General features: G+C 47.6%; 1 protein-coding gene across 1 annotated transcript in view; it reads left to right on the top strand.

Annotated features, from left to right (window-relative positions):
• Positions 1–17,595, top strand: part of LOC101616931 (deleted in malignant brain tumors 1 protein-like) — a 53,323-nt gene extending 35,728 nt beyond the window's left edge. The window contains exons 16-26 of the mRNA XM_045141736.1: positions 711–769; positions 3,374–3,537; positions 3,808–4,007; positions 4,455–4,772; positions 5,520–5,526; positions 7,450–7,626; positions 9,914–10,122; positions 11,212–11,396; positions 14,066–14,454; positions 15,274–15,545; positions 17,429–17,595. Of these exons, the coding sequence (XP_044997671.1) occupies positions 711–769; positions 3,374–3,537; positions 3,808–4,007; positions 4,455–4,772; positions 5,520–5,526; positions 7,450–7,626; positions 9,914–10,122; positions 11,212–11,396; positions 14,066–14,454; positions 15,274–15,545; positions 17,429–17,595 (2,147 nt within the window). The remainder of the gene's footprint in view (positions 1–710; positions 770–3,373; positions 3,538–3,807; positions 4,008–4,454; positions 4,773–5,519; positions 5,527–7,449; positions 7,627–9,913; positions 10,123–11,211; positions 11,397–14,065; positions 14,455–15,273; positions 15,546–17,428) is intronic.
• The last annotated feature ends 550 nt before the right edge of the window (positions 17,596–18,145 follow it).

The following is an 18,145-nucleotide window of genomic DNA, read 5'->3' as shown; positions in this document are numbered from 1 at the left end:
GCAGCTTGATGCAGCTGGACGCATTAAATACTCAGTCACCAGATAGAGAGCGGAAATCTGGTGTTCAGTCTACTTTCTCCTTATGTTTTTTTTTTTTTTTGTTTCTTTCTCCTTATATTAGGAATATAACTCAGTAAAACTCATGCATATATTTGTGTGTTAACAAATCCCTACACCACCTGTGCATGATGGCATGGGCTTGTATTCCCAGCAATTCTGAGGCAGAGGCAGCAGTGTGAGTTCAGTGTCAGGATGATCTACACAGCGAGACACTGCATCAAAAAGAAAAAAAAAACAAAAACAAAAGAAATCTTTTATTGTTGAAGGATTTATATTGTTTTGCAGTTAGGTAGAAAGAAGTGTTATGGTCATTACTGTTGTCAACTAAAATAGCCACAGATTTGATAAACCTTATTTATTTATTTATTTATTTTCATTTGGTTTATAGAGATAAGAGTTACTAGCTAGTGTTTTACTCTAGCTCATGCTGACCTGGAATTCACTATGTCGTCGTAGGGTGGTCTAGAACTCACGGTGATCTTTCCACCTCTGCCACGTGAGTGCTGGGATTAAAGACATGTGCCACCACACCCAGCTTGAGAAGCTTTATTGTAAGAAATAGGATTATCATGTCCTTAAGGTATTAACCCTTTTAGAGACATAGGTCTTGCTCTGTAGCCCCGACTGGCCTCAAACTTGCCCACTTCCAGCTTCCACCTTTGTGCCTGTTGTGGATGAGGACGTGTGTCACAGCACCCTTGAGAGGAACGTGAGCGCCCTTATTTATCAGACTGATGCCCGTGGAACTCAAAAGTTACCTGGCCGGGTGTGCTGGCACATGCTTTTAATCTGAGCACTCATAGGGAAGGGGTAGGAGGATCTCCATGAGTTTGAGGCCACCCTGAGAATCTGCAGTGAATTCTAGGTCAGCCTGGGCTAGAGTGAAACCATGCCTCAAAAAAATTAAAAAAAAAAAAGTTACCTCTAAAAATCTTAACGTGTTCCATTTTTATTCTAGATGTGTGGTTTCCAACAACTCCAATCAGTACAGGTACGTGTGATGTTATCTACCTGAAGTCCATGCAGCACCTTTCTTGTCCCTCTACTGACCAATTATAGAGCAGACCCTTAACCAGCGTGCCTCAATGCACCTACTCAACTCCCCTGCCAGACACACTCTCCTAAACCTTCAGTCTCTATACATACACTTCACACTCTCCTGTAGGAGAGAGTTCACTTTGTGTCATTCAATGAGACATATAATCATGAAAATAGTGAAAGAATCTATTTTTTATTTTATCTTTCGAAGTAGGGTCTCATTCTAGCCCAGGCTGACCTGGATTTCACTATGTAGTCTCAGAGTGGCCTTGAACTCAAGGCAATCCTCTTACCCCTGCCTACCAAGTGCTGGGTTTAAAGGTGTGTGCCACCATGCCCGGCTGAGAGAATATATTTCTTGTAGTATCTGCCAAGCTTGGGTGGCAGAAGGGACACAGGTGAGAAATGAATCACTTCATAATTCATCGCCCTTTCCAGTGTAATTGCACGAGATTGTAGGATTTCACATTTTTCTATAAATCCTAAGAGTCCCGTGGCTGAGTGTGGATATCGGTGTGCGGTCGAGTGCCTGTCTTGTGGGTGCAAGGCCACAGGTTCCATCCCTAACAGTAGAAAACTACTACTTTTTGTGTAACTGTTTCCTATTTTCATCATCAAAAATGATGCTTTTCCTTATATTACACAAAAATGGCATGAATTATTTAGTAGTGGTTGACAATTTTTGTTCATACATTGGAACATGGCTTCGTGTCTTAAAAAATATTTTATATATCATATAACAGGGTATATTTGTCCACCTCATTCCCCCAGCTCCCACCACCCTGGGGAGCCTCACAGTGGTCTCTTGGTATCTATTGTGGGGCTTAAAGTCCTCAGTTAGTCTCTGTGGGGAAGTGAGAGGACCTTTTCTCAGGGTCCTCCTACCCACTTTTTGCATCTACAGTATCACAGCCCCCTCTTCTGCAATAGAACATGACTTAGTTTGAACAAAGTGGTTCATATGTTATTATGAATGATGAAAATGAAGGATATTTCACAGAGGAATCTCTGTAGTAATATTTTTCTCTAGGGCAGAAGCCAATGTCTTGCATTACTGTGAGGCCAGGGCTGCCGCCCAGCATGGACTTGATATGTGTTCACTAATCGAGTTGTTCACTGTCTGAAGCTCTGGCCGCGGATGTGTGGTCACATCTCCATGCAGAGTGGTTGTAAGGAGCCAAATGAGGACAGAGATTAACTAACCTCCTGCCCCAAGTGTTCTCAGACCTAACTATTTCTTGTAGAATTGACTGTGTCTGCCATTCAGGTTGTGCCAGGCACTGCCATCGGAGGGGTCACAGGGTGATCAGGAACACGTGAGAAGCCTTTCCTGAGGGAAGGGTTAAGGGAACTTCCTGAGATGTGGGCTGAGCCTTAAAGAGGAACAAGTTCATTCCAGGAAGGTTCTTCTTGTCAGAAGAGCTACTGGGGAGGCTGCAGGTGGACAGGAGCTTGGCTCTTTGAGGGAGAAGTGAGGAGGGAAGACCGGTAGAGTGCAAGAGGGAGAGCCTTCAGGAGTGTTCAAGCTCCCCACTGTATTCGGGGGTCAGTGCAGCATCTCACAGGACTGGAGCTGACCATTCACAGAGTTGGTATTGGTAGATTGCAATAGATTGTCTTTGTTTTTTTGACCCAAGTGTGTTTCCTATAGGACATAGCCTGTTTCTTTGCAGAATTGTATCCTCTGACCTCCTGTGTCCACCACTCAGAAAACGCTTACTGAGAAAGTTGACAGTGGTGATTCCTGCTTATAAACCCAGTACTTGGAGGTTATTGCAGAGGGATCATTGTAAATTTTAGGTCAGCCTGGGCTATAGAATGAGAATCTGTCTCTAGAATGACAACCAAACAAAGAAACAAACAAGTAAATAAAAGAAGCCATATTTATTTAAAGAATGATTAATTAACCAACAGTAACTATTGTAACTTTGAGAAACATTTTATACACACACACTAGAAGATGCTTTACCATGACATTATATATATCCCATTTTCACTTAAGGAAATATATTAAATTAGAATAAGCATTTGAATGGCATTGACAACATTACAATACAATACATAAAATATGGTAACATTTATGCACGTACCTCATTGCATGGCTATATGGTAATCCAAATATTTGCGTCTCTCTAATTACATCATGTCATGGTGTGTGGAGGATGGACACATGAGAGTCTCTCCTACAAGATGATCAATTATCCTTGTCCTCTCGTCTCCTTTCCTCACTCTCCTCTTCTCTCCTCTCTTTTCCTTTCCTCTATTCCCCTCCTTCTCTTCCATAGTATCATCTCCAAGTTGTGGTGGCTTCTTGGGCAACACCAGTGGGACATTCTCCAGCCCAAACTACCCTGGACTGTACCCTAACAATGCCCGGTGTGTGTGGGAAATCCAAGTGCGGTCTGGTTATCGCATCAACCTGGGCTTCAGAAACCTGCAGTAAGTCTCCCCAGGGGAAAGGTGGGTTCTCCTCAGCACCCTCTAGTTAGGTTTCCCGGGATGGGATGTTTATCACTGTCCTGGGCTCTGGCCACGCTGGCACCATGATGGGATTCCTCCAAGGAGGCAGCAGGGAAGTCCTCTGACCTGGAGGAGGAAGAGTTGGAAGAGAAACCCACGTTCACAGCGTCACTCACCATGCACAGACTCTGGAAGACAGAAGACCAATAGCAATGTCAGTGCTGACTTGATTGCATTTATTCTTTACAGGTTGGAGTTGGCACAATCTTGCCCTTATGACTATATTGAAATCTTTGATGGTTCATCGACCACGAATTTGCTGGCAAAGATCTGTAATAACAGTGGGCAGATTTTCACATCTTCTAACAACCGAATGACTGTTCGTTTCCGAAGTGATCACAGCGTCCAGTACTCAGGCTTTCTTGCTTGGTATAACTCCTTCCCGAATGGTAAGGAAGAGCCTGACGTGATCCACGAGGCTTGGTCGATCAGACTGCTCTGCTTTGACTATCCACTCAGGTCACAAGGGGAGTCAAAGAAGGGCTTTAGTGATGCGTATGGAGTCTTATTTCATGGCACCTCCATGTGAGCCTCAGACCAGCAGGTTTTTCACCAAGGCTGTGAGACATGTAGATTGAGGAGTGGACATGACCTTAGATCTGTTACCACAGTGTTGGGGATGTAGTTAGGAAGCCCTCCCTATTTGAGGTGAGAGGGGACCAAATACTCTGTGGCTTAGGGACCCTTCTAGCCTTCTATGTGGGAGTTCAGAGCCTCTGCTCTGATGTGAGAACATCTGCTCTGGGAAGTTCAGAGGTGGGGAACAGGCCCATGCTTATTAGCCTTTGATATTTTGGGGCACATGGTCCTCATGTTCCCCTGCATGTGTCTTTCAGATGCCTCCTTGAGACTGGTCAATCATAACTCCTCTGGTGTCTGTGCTGGACGTGTGGAAATTTATCACGCAGGGAGATGGGGAACAGTGTGTGATGACTCTTGGAGCCTTCAGGATGCCCAGGTGGTCTGCAGACAGCTGGGCTGTGGATATGCCACAGGAGCCCCAGGAAATGCTTTCTTTGGCTCTGGCTCTGGCCCCATCACTCTGGATGACGTGGAATGCTCAGGGACGGAATCCACTCTCTGGCAGTGCCAGAGCCGAGAATGGTTCTCCCATAACTGTGGTCACCATGAAGATGCTGGTGTCATCTGCTCAGGTAAGGCATGGTGTCACAGAAGGTACTTTGCATCTGTGCTTCACTATAAAGTTAAAAGTTAAAGCCAGTTGTCATGACTTTCTGTATCCCATTCTTGAGGTTAGATTGGTAGGAGCTTGGGAGGCTATTTGGCGCATGTCTACTCTAGAAGACCATAATGTGTCCTTGTATTTTTAGAATTTCTCTTCCTGTGGACATCCTGCTCAATAGACACCTGTCTCTAGGTCCTTTAACAATGATGCAATGCTTTCATTTAAAAAAAAATAAAGGATTTTATTTTTCTTTATTTTTTAGAGACAGAGAGAGGGAGATAGAGAAAGAGAAAGAATGAGAGTGAGAATGGGCCAATCAGGGCTTCTAGCCATTGCATACAAACTCCAGACACCTGCGCCACCATGTACATCTTGTCTATGGGGGACCTGGAGATTTGAACCTGTGTCCTTAGGCTTCACAGCCATGGGCCTTTCCCACTAAGCCATCTCTCCAGCCTCCAGTGCTTCTTTATTAAGTGGGGGTGTCCCTGGTATCACTGACTTCCAATGGCCTCTGTGGGTGACTTTTAGATGAAGTAGAATTCGATGGCATTGGGGAGCTCACCTGTGGCTTTGATGATTTATGTCAGACAGTGGGAAGACACAAGAAATTCAGCAACTGTGCTGAGATTAGGTCACATGATGTATTTCTGAGTGCTCCAGCCATTCCTCCCAGATGTTTTCTGACCTGTCCTTTTCTTCTGTTTCATTTCAGAGCCCGAGTTGATAACACCCTGTAAGTATCTGTGACTCGTTTCTCATGTGCTGGGTCCCCAGATTTCTTGGCTGCATGTCACATGTCATCCATTCTCTATAGACTCTCACCTGCACCTAGTATCTTAGTGATAGCAGTGTCCTCTTTGTAGATCTCAGGACAGTTTCCCTCTCTTGGTCCTTTTAGTGGCCTGGCCAACCAAAATTTAGATCTAGTAAGTCCATAGGATAGGGCTTCCACCTGTAACACCCTGTCCCCACAATCTCTAAATATCAGACCCAGTTTAGGCCAAGGAAGGCCAGAATCATTGTGGAATTCATGGCAGAACAGATTAGCACGCTAAGCCAGTCCTGAGCTGTTCCGGCAATCTCTGCTATCCCAGCTGTGTAAGTTTATTTTCTCCTCACTGCAACAATGAAAAAAAACATGTACAAAAACAACTTAAGGACGGAAGGTTTTATTATGGCTCATAGTTTGAGATACAGTTCTTAGGGCCAGAGGCTCCAGGGGAGGGGGGTGCTTGGGGCAGCTGGCCACCTTGCATCCTATCAGGAACGGAGAACTCTGATACTAGAGATGCTCAGCTCGCTTTCTCCTTTTCATCCAGCCCAGGACGCCAGCCCATGGACCAGGGCCACCCACACTGAGTGTGCATCTTCCCATCTCAATTAACCTAGTCTCAAAAATGACACAGTCAGGAGACATTGGTTTCTATGATGATTCTAAATCCTGTCACAATGACATCCAAGGCCACCCCTGGCTCCTTTGCCTCTTTCTTTTTATCCTTGTACTGACTCCCTCCCCTGCCCCCCACCTGCCTCCTAATTCCCTGCGTGCAGAAACTTCTGGCTTTGCTTTCACTTGCCATTCTCCATAGCGTTGAGCATCAGGGGCGTCTCTGGGAAATGCAAGTCTGCCTCAGACACCCATAGTCAGCCCTCGCGTGCCTAATATCTGGGTTCATTTCACATGCTGTTCCGCCTGCCTGGAACAGCCCTTCCTCCCACTGGTTCCTTACCTTCTCTTCCCCCAGCAAGGGTGAGTCAGGAGCCAAACTTCTGGCTCTCACTCATGGCTGGACTTTCTTCTGCCTCAAGCTCATCCCGTGACAACTTTGTGTGTGTGTAAGTGCGTTCATGTGCACTTGTGTGTTTCATGTGCGTGTGAGAATGTGGGTTTGCCATAGCATGTGGTGTGAAGGCTGGAGGACACCTGTAGGTCAGTCCTTGCCTTTCCACCTCTCTTATGGAAGGGCTTCTCTCCCACGATCTAGCTTTCCTCTTATTTGCTGTTGTTTTTGCCACGAGTTTCCAAGAAACTCCTCTCTGCCTCTCTCTCACGGGCCATGTGCTTAAATTTACATAAGCTACCTAACTGATGTAAGTAGCGACAGCTTTTGACGTTTTACATGGGCGGCTCAAACTTGGACACTCGGCAGTGAGCAGCAGGCGCCTCATCCACTAAGCCATCTCCCCAGCCCCATATTTCACTCCCTCCCCAACATGTGAGGTCTGAGGGGAAGGTCTTGGTCCAGCTCCTCACTTCAGACCTGCACGCTGCCTGCGCAGACAAGCTAGGGCTCTGTGATTATGCTGAACCTATTGGAAAACCAACTGCGGCTTTCTTTTCCCCTCTTTGTCAACAGCTGTTCCTTCCTCCATCAGTTACCCTGTCTCAAGACGTAAGTTGTGGGCTCCCTTACAAATCTTTGGCAGATTTACCCTGAGACTCCCTTCTACCTTTCCTCCATGAAGAGGACACTATACAAAGACAAGGAGAACGGCTTCCCTGAGAACAGCCCTCTGGGAGGGTTCTTCCCCTGATGTCATGGGGTGGGCTAGGGCTTGGCCATTTCTTGTTGGGTTCCTGTCTTGGAAATGGTGTCAAACTTCCCTCCCCATGCCAGGCAGCTGAACAATGTACTCATCAGCATTCCCACGTTTTCCCCCCTGACAGCAAATTATTCCTGTGGAGGTTTACTGTCCCAGGCGTCAGGGCATTTTTATAGTCCATTCTACCCTGCGAACTATCCCAACAACGCCAGATGTGTGTGGAACATTGAGGTCCCAAATAACTACCGTGTGACAGTCATCTTCACAGACGTGCAGTAAGTGTGTGAATATGGGCAAACCAGAATATGTTCGGGACCTTGTGTATTTAGAAAGAGAAGTCAGGGCACTTAGCAATTCAGGGAGGGATGTTGGCCCAGGTGGTATTTGTATATGGGTTCAGTTTTTGACTTAGCAACCCATGGAGGGTGGTGGCCTGGGGTAAGAGACCTGGAGTAGAGAAGTGCTCTAGTCCAAAGACCCAAGGACTGTCATTGTTAATTTGCTGTGTGACCACAGGTAGTCACTTTCCTAAGCCTTAGTTAAAAGTAGGGAAGAAAATGTTTGTTTCTGTCACCGAGTGGATCACTGACATCACCAGAGTAGGCTGAAAATACTTGGAAAATGTTACCCGATGAGAGGGCGGAAATCTAATTAGCTATAGTGTAGTCTTGCAGGTAAAAAATAATAATAATTTGCTAACAACTGCCACTGTTTGTGGAACCTTTTCCTCACTATTCCCTGTTTCCTTTCCATGAGTCCCCATAAGCCAGGTGGGGAAATGGGGTGGCCATCTCTGCTGTAGAGGGCAGGGTCTCTGTTCCTCATCTTCCAAAAAGGGAACTCATTGCATCCACAGAAAAGACACCCCTGAAGCTTATTAACACATGACTTATCCAGGGAGGAGAGTGGCCAAACTGACTGAAAAGATGTACTAGTGTTTTCTAGAACCCCAAACAAGGGCTACCATACTGGTTTTATTGGATGAGATAATTTTCCGTCTTGGTTTTGTTTAAAATTGGCCTTGGAAGTCTCTCTACCTTAGTAATCTGATACACTATTTGAATCTTCTTTTTTTAAAAAATATTTTATTTTAATTTATTTAGTTGAGATAGAGAGATAGGGATAGATAGACACACACACACACACACACACACACACACACACACACACACACACACAGAGGAGAGAATTATGGGTATGACAGGGCTTCCTGCCACTACAAACAAACAACTCCCGATGCATGCACCACCTTGTGCATCTGGCTTACATGGGTCCTGGGGAATTAAACCAAAGTCCTCTGGCTGTGCAGGCAAACACCTTAACCACTAAGCCATCTCTCCAGCCCTATTTGAATCTTCTTGTCAGTATAATACACTGATTGTATCTAAACTTTCTGAGACTCTATGGGCAAAGGCAGACCCTGGCTGGTTCTTTAACCAGCTCCTGCAGTGCCCACCCGTTCATGACATTTTATACAGCAGCTTTTCCCCCACATGCTGTTTCATCTGAGTCTCACCACAGCCCTTTTCAGTATGCACGTACAACAGTATTTTACCTTTGTCAATAAGAAAGCAGGACTTCAGGAGGCTGGAGAGATGGCTTGGTGGTTAAGGCCCTTGCCTGTGAAGCCTAAGGACCCAGATTTGATTCTCCAGGTCCCATGTAAGCCAGATGCACATGGTGGCACATGCATCATGAGTTCATTTTGCAATGGCTGGAGACTCAAGCACACCCATTCTCTCTCTCTCTCTCTCTCTCTCTCTCTCTCTCTCTCTCTCTTTCTCTCCATCTGTCTCTAATAAATAAATAAATTAACTAATTAAAAGTAGGATTTTAGGGGCTAAAGAGATGACTTAGTAGTTATTGAAAGCATTTGCTATGCAAGCCTGAAGGCCAGAGTTCAGACCCACAGAACCCACCAAAAGCTGGATGAGGGAGTGAATGTGCCTGGAATCCCAGGGCACTTGTGGCAATAGGAGACAGGTTCAGGAGGATCCCAGAGCCTACAGCCAACCAGCCTGTCATTCACAGTGGCAGCAAACAGCAAGCAATGTCCCATGTCAAACATGGTGGAAGGAGAGGACCAGCAGCCTGAGGTCATCCTTGGCTCTCCACACACATGCAGTGGCACCTGTATGCCCATTCATAACACACACCACCCACGTGTCCACACACATGAAAGAGACTTGGGCTTCTGAGGGGGCCTACGACTTGCCCAACATTTATTTATTTGATTATTCAGTTTTACATCTATGAAATTATGGGTATTTTGTTGTATTCTGGAAGAAAGCTGGGAAACAAAAGTCACCTAACCCAGTATATAAGCCCTTAAAGGCTGTTGAGGAGAGAGACCATACATTGCATATTTGTTACTCTAAGAGGTAGAACCAATTGCCTGGGCATGGTAGACTTGGGAAAATGAACGACATGCATTAGGGATGTCACTGATTCTTTCAAGATGAACTTGGCAGAGTTTCTAGCACAAGGGTCTTTGAAATCTGAGCCCCCTGCATACAATTCTAGATAGACAAGAAGCTGACTGCACGTGTTCTGTCTCCTCAGGCTCGAAGGGGGCTGCAACTACGATTACATTGAGGTTTTCGATGGTCCCCAGCTCAGCTCCCCGCTCCTCGCTCGGGTTTGTGATGGAGCCGTTGGCTCCTTCACATCCTCATCAAACTTCCTGTCGGTCCGCTTCATCAGCGACGGCAGCATCACTCGCAAGGGGTTCCAGGCTGAGTACTACTCCAGCTACGGCAACGACAGCACCAGTAAGTCCCGCCGTGAGAACGAATGCCCAGTGGACTGAGGGCACCACGGGGGCCTTCCACTCAGTTGTCCTCTGGTTGTGGAATAAGACATTAAGAGTAGCTCCCCTGGGGACCTAAGGCTTGATTTCCAATTAATAATGCCCACGGACCATAAGTCGCGAGACTCTACTCAATACAATGTCAAGAGCCAGTATTGGCAGATGGGTGGTACATGGCTTTACTATGGTCAATAGAAAAGTAAGCAGAAAGTGTAAGGCTATCCCCTCAACAAACAGTGAGAAGTCAATGCCAAAGGCAGAGGTGACCACTGGGCTGGAAGCTTTGAGAGACACTGGCCGTATCCTACAATCCAACACATTTGGCTTCTGTCTGAAGATGGACAGAGCTGGACATCTGAAGATGGAGAACCACTTTCTTAAAATATATTTATTTATTTATGAGGGAGAATGGGCACGCCAGGGCCTCCAGCCACTGCAAACTAACTCCAGATGCATGAGCCCCCTTATACATCTGGCTTACATGGGTCCTGGAGAATGGAACTGGGATCCTTTGGCTTTGCAGGCAGAGGCCTTAACCACCAAGCCATCTCTCCAGCCCCTGAAGAGGCACTTTCATCAGAGACCATATGGCCCCGACCTGAGATCATAATTGTGTAATATCTATATGCTGGCCATAGGTTGAGCACGGTGATATCCAGATCTCTCACACCATCAGGATTTGTGGCATTGGCTCTCTCCATAGCTGAACGACCATACCTCACAACATCTCTACTACCCATAGAGTTGCTGTATTTTATGTGTGAATGATAACTTGGCAAAACAAGTTAGTTAGTTAAAATCCTGCCTCCAGTTTTCCACCATAGGATTCTCCATCCGTGTGCTTTCCCTGGGTTTTCATGAGGCGGGGGCTGACTGGAGCCAGAGGGCACCTTGGGAATCATAGTGACGGTGTTGTGAGTGTGTGTCACATACGCTGACCGCCTGCGTCAGCTGCCTTGATCTACACACCTGTAGGTGGGACAAACTCCCCGTAGGACTTGTGGGGTTTGGGGAGTGCTGACTCGGTGCACTATCTGCTTTCATCCGTCAGATCTCCTTTGTCTACCAAACCACATGCAAGCCAGTGTGAGCAGGACCTACCTCCAGTCTCTGGGCTATTCTGCCAGGGACCTTGTCATTCCTGGCTGGAATGGGAGCTACTGGTGTCAACCCCAGATAACATCCAGGCAGGTGATATTCACAATCCCCTACACAGGCTGTGGCACTACCAAACAGGTAAGTCTGTCTCTGCCTACCCTACTTCCCATTGTACAGTGAGAGATACTTCTGGAATCCTGGAGATCCAGAAGTTAGGATTATTCAGAACATAACCTAAGTATTGGAAGACAAAAGCTTTTGGTACCATGGGTAGAGATAGGAAGGGATGGGAAAAACTCAGCAGGCAGGTTCTCCAGTGTGGCTAACAGAGAAGACACCTAACAGACGTCTACTTGCATTCGGAAAATAAGACAGCTCCCAGAGGCAGCTCTAGATTATGTGAACTCTGGCTTTCACGTCCCAGTGAGCTCAGGAATTCAAAACTGTCTTACTTTCTTAAGTTATATGATAACAGGCAGCAGCAAACACATTGCTAAGCCTTGGAGGAGGCGTGTGTGCTCATTATATTCACAATTAATTGGTTTCTTCAGTTGTCATTTGTTGCGTGGTCCCCAACTTAAGTGATCAGCCATCCTGATTTGCCTGAGACCTTGAAGATTTTAGCTCATAATAACTCACATCCCAGGGAAGCGTCAGTTCTTAACCAGGGTATGGTGGCTTACACTTGTAATCCCAACTCTCAGGCTGAGGTAGAAGGATCAACATGAATTCAGGGCTAGGCCATCTTGAGAATTCCAAGTCAGCCTGGATTAGAGTAAGACCTTGCCCTCTTTAAAAAAAAGAAGGGCTGGAGGGATGGCTTAGCAGTTAAGGCACCTGCCTACAAAGTCAAAGGACCCAAGTTCAATTCCCCAGAACCCATGTAAGCCAGATGCACAAGGTGGTGCATGTGTCTGGAGTTCATTTGCAGTGGCTGGAGGCCCTGGCGCACCCATTCTCTCTCTCCCTCCCTCCCTCCCTCCCTCCCTCCATTCCTCTTTCTTTATGTCAAATAAGTAAATAAAAATAAAATATTTTTTTAAAAAAGAGACAGAAAGAAAGGAGGAAGGAAGAGAAATTCTCAATCCTGGGCAATCTGGGACACTTATTATCTAGCAAATGAAGATGCTGTGACTAGTTTGTGTCATATTCCTTAAACTCTTACAAGTATTCTCATATTGTCATCCTCACTTTGAAAAATGAGGAGGTACCTGTGCATGGTGGCTCAAGCCTTTAATCCCAGTACTTGGGAGGAAGAGGTAAGAGGATCACTGTGAGTTTGAGGCCATTGTGAGGCTCCATAGTGAATTCCAGGTCAGCCTGGGCTAGAGTTAGACCCTACCTCATAAAACAAACAAACAAAATTATGTTAGGCATAGAAACAATACAAGTTCTCCACCTGTTAGGACTGCAGGACATCCACAGCATGAAATGCTAAGCTCCGTACAGCGTTTATGGGAGTCACAGATTCAGATGTGGACTGGCTGACGGGGTCATGTCCATGCACCAGAGACCTAGAGGGCACTTGCATGTGCCAGGAACCATGGGAGGTGCTAAGGTGATGCTACTCGCTGCCTGGCAAACTTCTTCCTACTCCTCTGACACACAGGAAGTGCCTCCGCCCCTCGCCTGGCAATGGCGTGCCTGTGCCAACCTCACTAGGGAGCCAGATGTTCACCACCATGCAGCTTCCGGGGGGGGGGGGGTTGTTCACTTGTGCTGAGGGCTCCCTGCTGTGTTCTCCTCTTACCCCTGTTCGTTTACTGGCCCCATTCCTTTCACAGACACTTTCCGACATTACTGATGGTATTGTTATAGTGAGTGCTAAGGAAAGAAACATGTTTTGACATCATTGTTTTCTTAAAAAGCTCATAGGGCCCCAGTGTAAGGCCCTCATCCCTGGCATAGCCGCTCTCAAGAGATGGTAGGCACACTAAGTGGCATGAGGCACCGACCTCCTTATGAGAGCTTGTTTGGAGGTTCTAGCAGGGGGGCTCGTATACCCTTAACTGAAGAAGGGTCTTATATTTGAGGACAGTCGTCCTCTTTGACCAAATGCACAGCTTTTGGGTGGGACACGCTTGGAACAGTGAGGGAGGAAGGAGACACCACCTAGCTGTCCAGATTAGCTGAATCAACCCTGGTGATCCATGGGGTAACGGATGCTGCAGCCAGATGGCCCTCACATGCCAACCTTCTTGTGAATTTTCAAATGGTTCTGTGGGACAGGGAGGTGGGACAGGAAGGGCTCCAGGACTTCCATGGCCCATTCTGTTGTCCATATGAGTCTGTGGGGAAGTCCAAACCCCAGAAGTCAAGACCTACATCAGTTACCACTGTGTGTCTCGGTGGCTTTCAATTTCCAGAGTGTCAATCACCACCCTGTAGGAATAATTAATCACTCAAAACATACTACAATGGCTTCACGAGGCCCCTCTCACAAGTGTGTGGTTACTTTCCTGAGACCCCGGCCCCAGCCACAGTGAGGATGAAAGAGAACCTCTGCTTTGAGCCCTGAGCAGTGGAGTCCAGAGTCAGTGAATCACAGGGCAGATTAAGGTGCCATCAGGGCACTCAATTTTCCAAAAGGAAGAGCAACGATTGGTGGCCCCATCACCACACAGGCAGAAAGAGTGCAAGTTTACAAGGAACAGGGCTTGCTGGTTAAGCTGACATCCGGTCCAGGAACCTCCCAGTGGCCATGGGAATAGTCAATGTCAGCTCTGTGTGCTTCTGGAAGGGATTGAAGCCTGTGTTCCTTTGTAGGTGACGTTCACCTGATCTGTTCTTCTACCTGCCTCTCTTAGGTGGACAATGACACCATCAACTATTCCAACTTCCTGAAGGCGGCTGTTTCAAATGGCGTCATTAACAGGAAGAAGGACCTCAACATTCACATCAGCTGCAAGATGTTGCAGAACACCTGGGTGCACACCATGTACATCACCAACAACACCATCGAGATCCAGGAAGTCCAGTACGGCAACTTTGACGTGAACATCTCCTTCTACACGTCCCCCTCCTTCTTATACCCTGTGACCAGCACCCCATACTACGTGGACCTGAACCAGGACCTATACCTCCAGGCTGAAGTCCGCCATTCTGACACTTCACTATCCCTGTTTGTGGACACATGCGTGGCGTCACCGCACTTCCAGGACCTCTCATCTTCCACATATGATCTCATCCGGGGCGGGTAAGGACGGCCCATGTGAGACAGATTTCAACTTTTTAAAAAATTTAATTTATTTATTATTTGAGAGAGAGAGAGAAACAGGCAGATAGAATGGGTGTGCCCAAGCCTTCAGCAACTGAAAATGAACTCCAGACACATGCGCCACCTTGCACATCTGACTTTACGTGGGTCCCGAGGAATTGAACCTGGGTCCTTTGGCTTTGCAGGCAAGCGCCTTTACTGCTAAGCCATCTCTCCAGCCCCCAGATTTAAACATTTGCTTCATTATTCAAACATGAGTAAGCCAAAAGGCTGGAGGGAAAGAGTTTTTGTTATCCAGAGTTCTCAGTGACTCAAGCTTAGCCGGATGGTTCTCTACCTGTAGGTTTTACCTTCAGAGGTGCTTTCTTTGTTTCTCTGTGCGTGGTCGTGTGTGGTGTGTTCGTGCACATGGTTCTGTGTGTTTGTATGACTGTGGGTACGTGTGTGTACATGGATGTGTATGCTCATGTGAATCCATGTGTGTAAAGGCCAAAGGGCAACTTTGGGGTCTGTTGTTCACATCTTTCTGAGACAGGTTCTCTCTCATTGGCCTAGAGTTCAACACACACACACACACACACACACACACACACACACACACACACACGATACTGATGAAGTCTCAGAGCTGCTGGGATTTGTCTGTGAGTCTCACGATGAGTGTGAGACACGCAGTTCTGCAGGAGGTGGAGGCCTGCACAGCCGGGATGGCCATGCAGCTGGGGGCCCGATGCAGCCGAGTGACACTGAGGCCAGTGTCCTGGTGAGAGCTGATGAGTTGCTTTCCTTTGCTTCCAGGTGCATAAGAGATGAAACCTACCAAACCCTTCCCCAGCCATCGCCCCGCATTGCCCGCTTCAAATTCAACTCCTTCCACTTCCTGAACCACTACCCGTCAGTGTACCTGCAGTGTAAGCTGGTGGTGTGCAGAGCCGGGGACCACTCCTCCCGCTGCTACAGAGGCTGTGTGGTGAGGTCCAAGAGGGACGTGGGCTCCTACCAGGAAAAGGTGGACGTCGTCCTGGGACCCATCCAGCTGCAGGTGCCCCGTGAACAGAAGAGGAGCCTGGGTAAGTAGTCATTCTCAGATCGCGCTGCCTGCTGCGACCCAGGCCCATGACTCTGGAATTCGGGATCCTTCCTTTGGTATCATGGCTCAACCCAAATTGCGCACCACATGCCAGGCACACAGAGCTGTACCTGACCACACAGGTAGATTAGCCTTACCCTAAGGTAAGGCACAGGCAATAGAGGTCTGACCGGGAAGGCAGACAGACCTAAGGCCTCATCCTCTGAGTTCAGAGCTCTGGAACCCACACTTCTCGAGAATGCTAATACCCCTTAGGCCTGTTGAGAAGGCTCACTAATGTTCATTACGCTGCTCTGCCCTTGCCTGATGCAAGTCATCAGGTGCTTGGTGAACACTAGTTTTTGTTACCATTGTCATTGTCACATATACTAACAACATTAATAATATTATTGTTCACAATAATATTGGTGTTTAAAATATTTTTATTTATCTTAATGTTTATTTTTTCAGCTATATAAAACATATAGAATTTATTCTGGCATCTTCAAATTATTACTTTTAATGATTTAATATGTGTATATAAACTATTTTGGTCATATGAATCTGTTCCTCTTCATAATTAGTCCCCTGTCTACTTTCTTTCTTTGTGTGTGCATGTGTGTCCCAATGAATTTAATTTGGGTACCTTACATGAGCATGGGTAGGGGAGGATTTACCTGGGCATGGGCAAGTTACCAGTGGCTATACCACTGGTGAAAATGCCTCCCCTCCCCCCACAACAATTAACTGGCAATAGCTTTTCCTCAGGGAGGAGCGGGGCCTTACGAGTCGCTCTACCTTAGCAACTTACTAAAGGCTTATCAGTCCTCAAGGAGGGGTGGGATTTCATAAGCCCCTCCCTCTTCCCTCATCCCTCTTCCACGATGGAATATATAACAGGCATTTTGAAGTCAGGGGTTGGGCTGTGGAATACAGGTACAGTGAATTTGCTCTTTTTGCTGATGGAGTTTGGCATCAACAGGCCATTTCATTGTCTCCTTCTAGAGCAGGGGTGGGTGGTGACTCTGCTGCACCGTTGTGTTGTGGGCAGACAAGGAAATGCCCACAGCATGACTCGTAGGACTTCTGCCCTAGGCTGGGCTCATGTAGGCAGATGGGGCCATGGTGCGAGGGGCAGAGATGACCCTGCAGTGTGGCCATCAACCTGACCCTGACACTGGGGAATCTAACAGTTCCCTCATCCCCTGTCCCATTCCATAGTAGGCTTGTCCCCAAGGCTAGCTGATTCTAGACTCTTTCCTTAGTCACTCATTCATTCATTCATTCACCGCATATTTTTCAAAGGCTTGTTGTATGCCAGGGGGCAAATAACAAGATACACATCAGAAACCCTGCCCTTGAGCTTACTCTCCAGCCAAGCAAGAGGCAGTCACGGCCGGTCTCAGCATGGTTCCTCTACGGAGTTGGAACTGTGGAGGCGAGAACGGCGGGGCAGGGCCAAAGAGCGTGTGGTGCCCACGTCTCTCCTCGCCCTTATTCCCTGCAGCCACTACTGAGCTCAGGTCCTGGCCTCCTCTTGCCTGAAACCCTTGTAACCACTTCCCAGCTGGCTTAAATGTCTAAGCTCCCTCCCTCCATCTCATCTGGGTCCTCACACCAGCATCGTTCTCGAAAAGCCCAGCTGCGAGTTGCTGTTTAAACCCTTCCCCAGCTACTTTGGCCGGCGAGACACGCGCAGTAGAGTGAGATCCCCAGCTGCCCCCAGAGACTTTGGCCTCAATTTCCCCTTCATTACCCCCTCTCCCATTTCTTTATTCCTTCCCACTGAACATTTCTAACGAGGACCTCCCCACCCCTCGTCGTCCTTCCCCTGGGCCTGGTCTTAGTCCCAGTCTCACCATCTCGCTTTCCCCTCCTCCACAGACCTGGCAGTCGAAGACGAGAAGAAGCCGACCAGCGAGCAGAGTGGTCATCCCAGCGCAGCCATCGTCGCGGGAGTCTTCGTGGCCATGGTTCTGGCCGTGGCAGCCTTCGTGCTGGGCAAGAGGAAGCGCGGAGCCCTCAGCCAACCTCTGAGCACCAAGATGTGAAGCAGGGCGCACGGGCATGGGCTGCGCGAGCTCCGGCTCTCAGGAAGACGGGCGGCATGAGCTGAACCGCGGCTCAGGGGCCCTTAGCACAAGTGTGTGGTGAGGTGTGGCGAGGGGGCAATGAAGAAAAGTGGGCGCCGAGTCTTCTCCAGATCCAAGGCTCAAGGCTGGGCAGAAGATCAGAGGAAAATGGGGCCAGTGTCTACCATCCCACACGCCACTGCGAGCCAGACAGCAGCAGAGCTCTCTCTAGACGGAATTTCCTTTCTGATCTCTGATCGCTTACGTCTCTTGGTCTGTAGTGTAAATCTCACCTTTCCTTACGATAGGACCAGCTAAATAAAGAATCTTTTCCAAGGCAGGTGTCTTCTTGGTTATTGTTTCCAAGGCTCACTTACTCACTGGATTCACTCAAGTTAACCAGACAGCTAGTGAACATGTCTGCAGGAGTGATTTTAACAAAAAAGGGCAAGAGGCTTCCAGAACCTCCCAGGGAGTGGGTAGTATCTCCTCCCAGTCCTCATGGCATGTATCGGTTCAGCTCAGTGGA

The sequence above is a fragment of the Jaculus jaculus genome, chromosome 1, assembly GCF_020740685.1.
Source record: "Jaculus jaculus isolate mJacJac1 chromosome 1, mJacJac1.mat.Y.cur, whole genome shotgun sequence".
Classification (NCBI taxonomy): domain Eukaryota; kingdom Metazoa; phylum Chordata; class Mammalia; order Rodentia; family Dipodidae; genus Jaculus; species Jaculus jaculus.
Note: the sequence above shows the minus strand (reverse complement) of the source record. Positions and strands in the feature narration are given on the sequence as shown.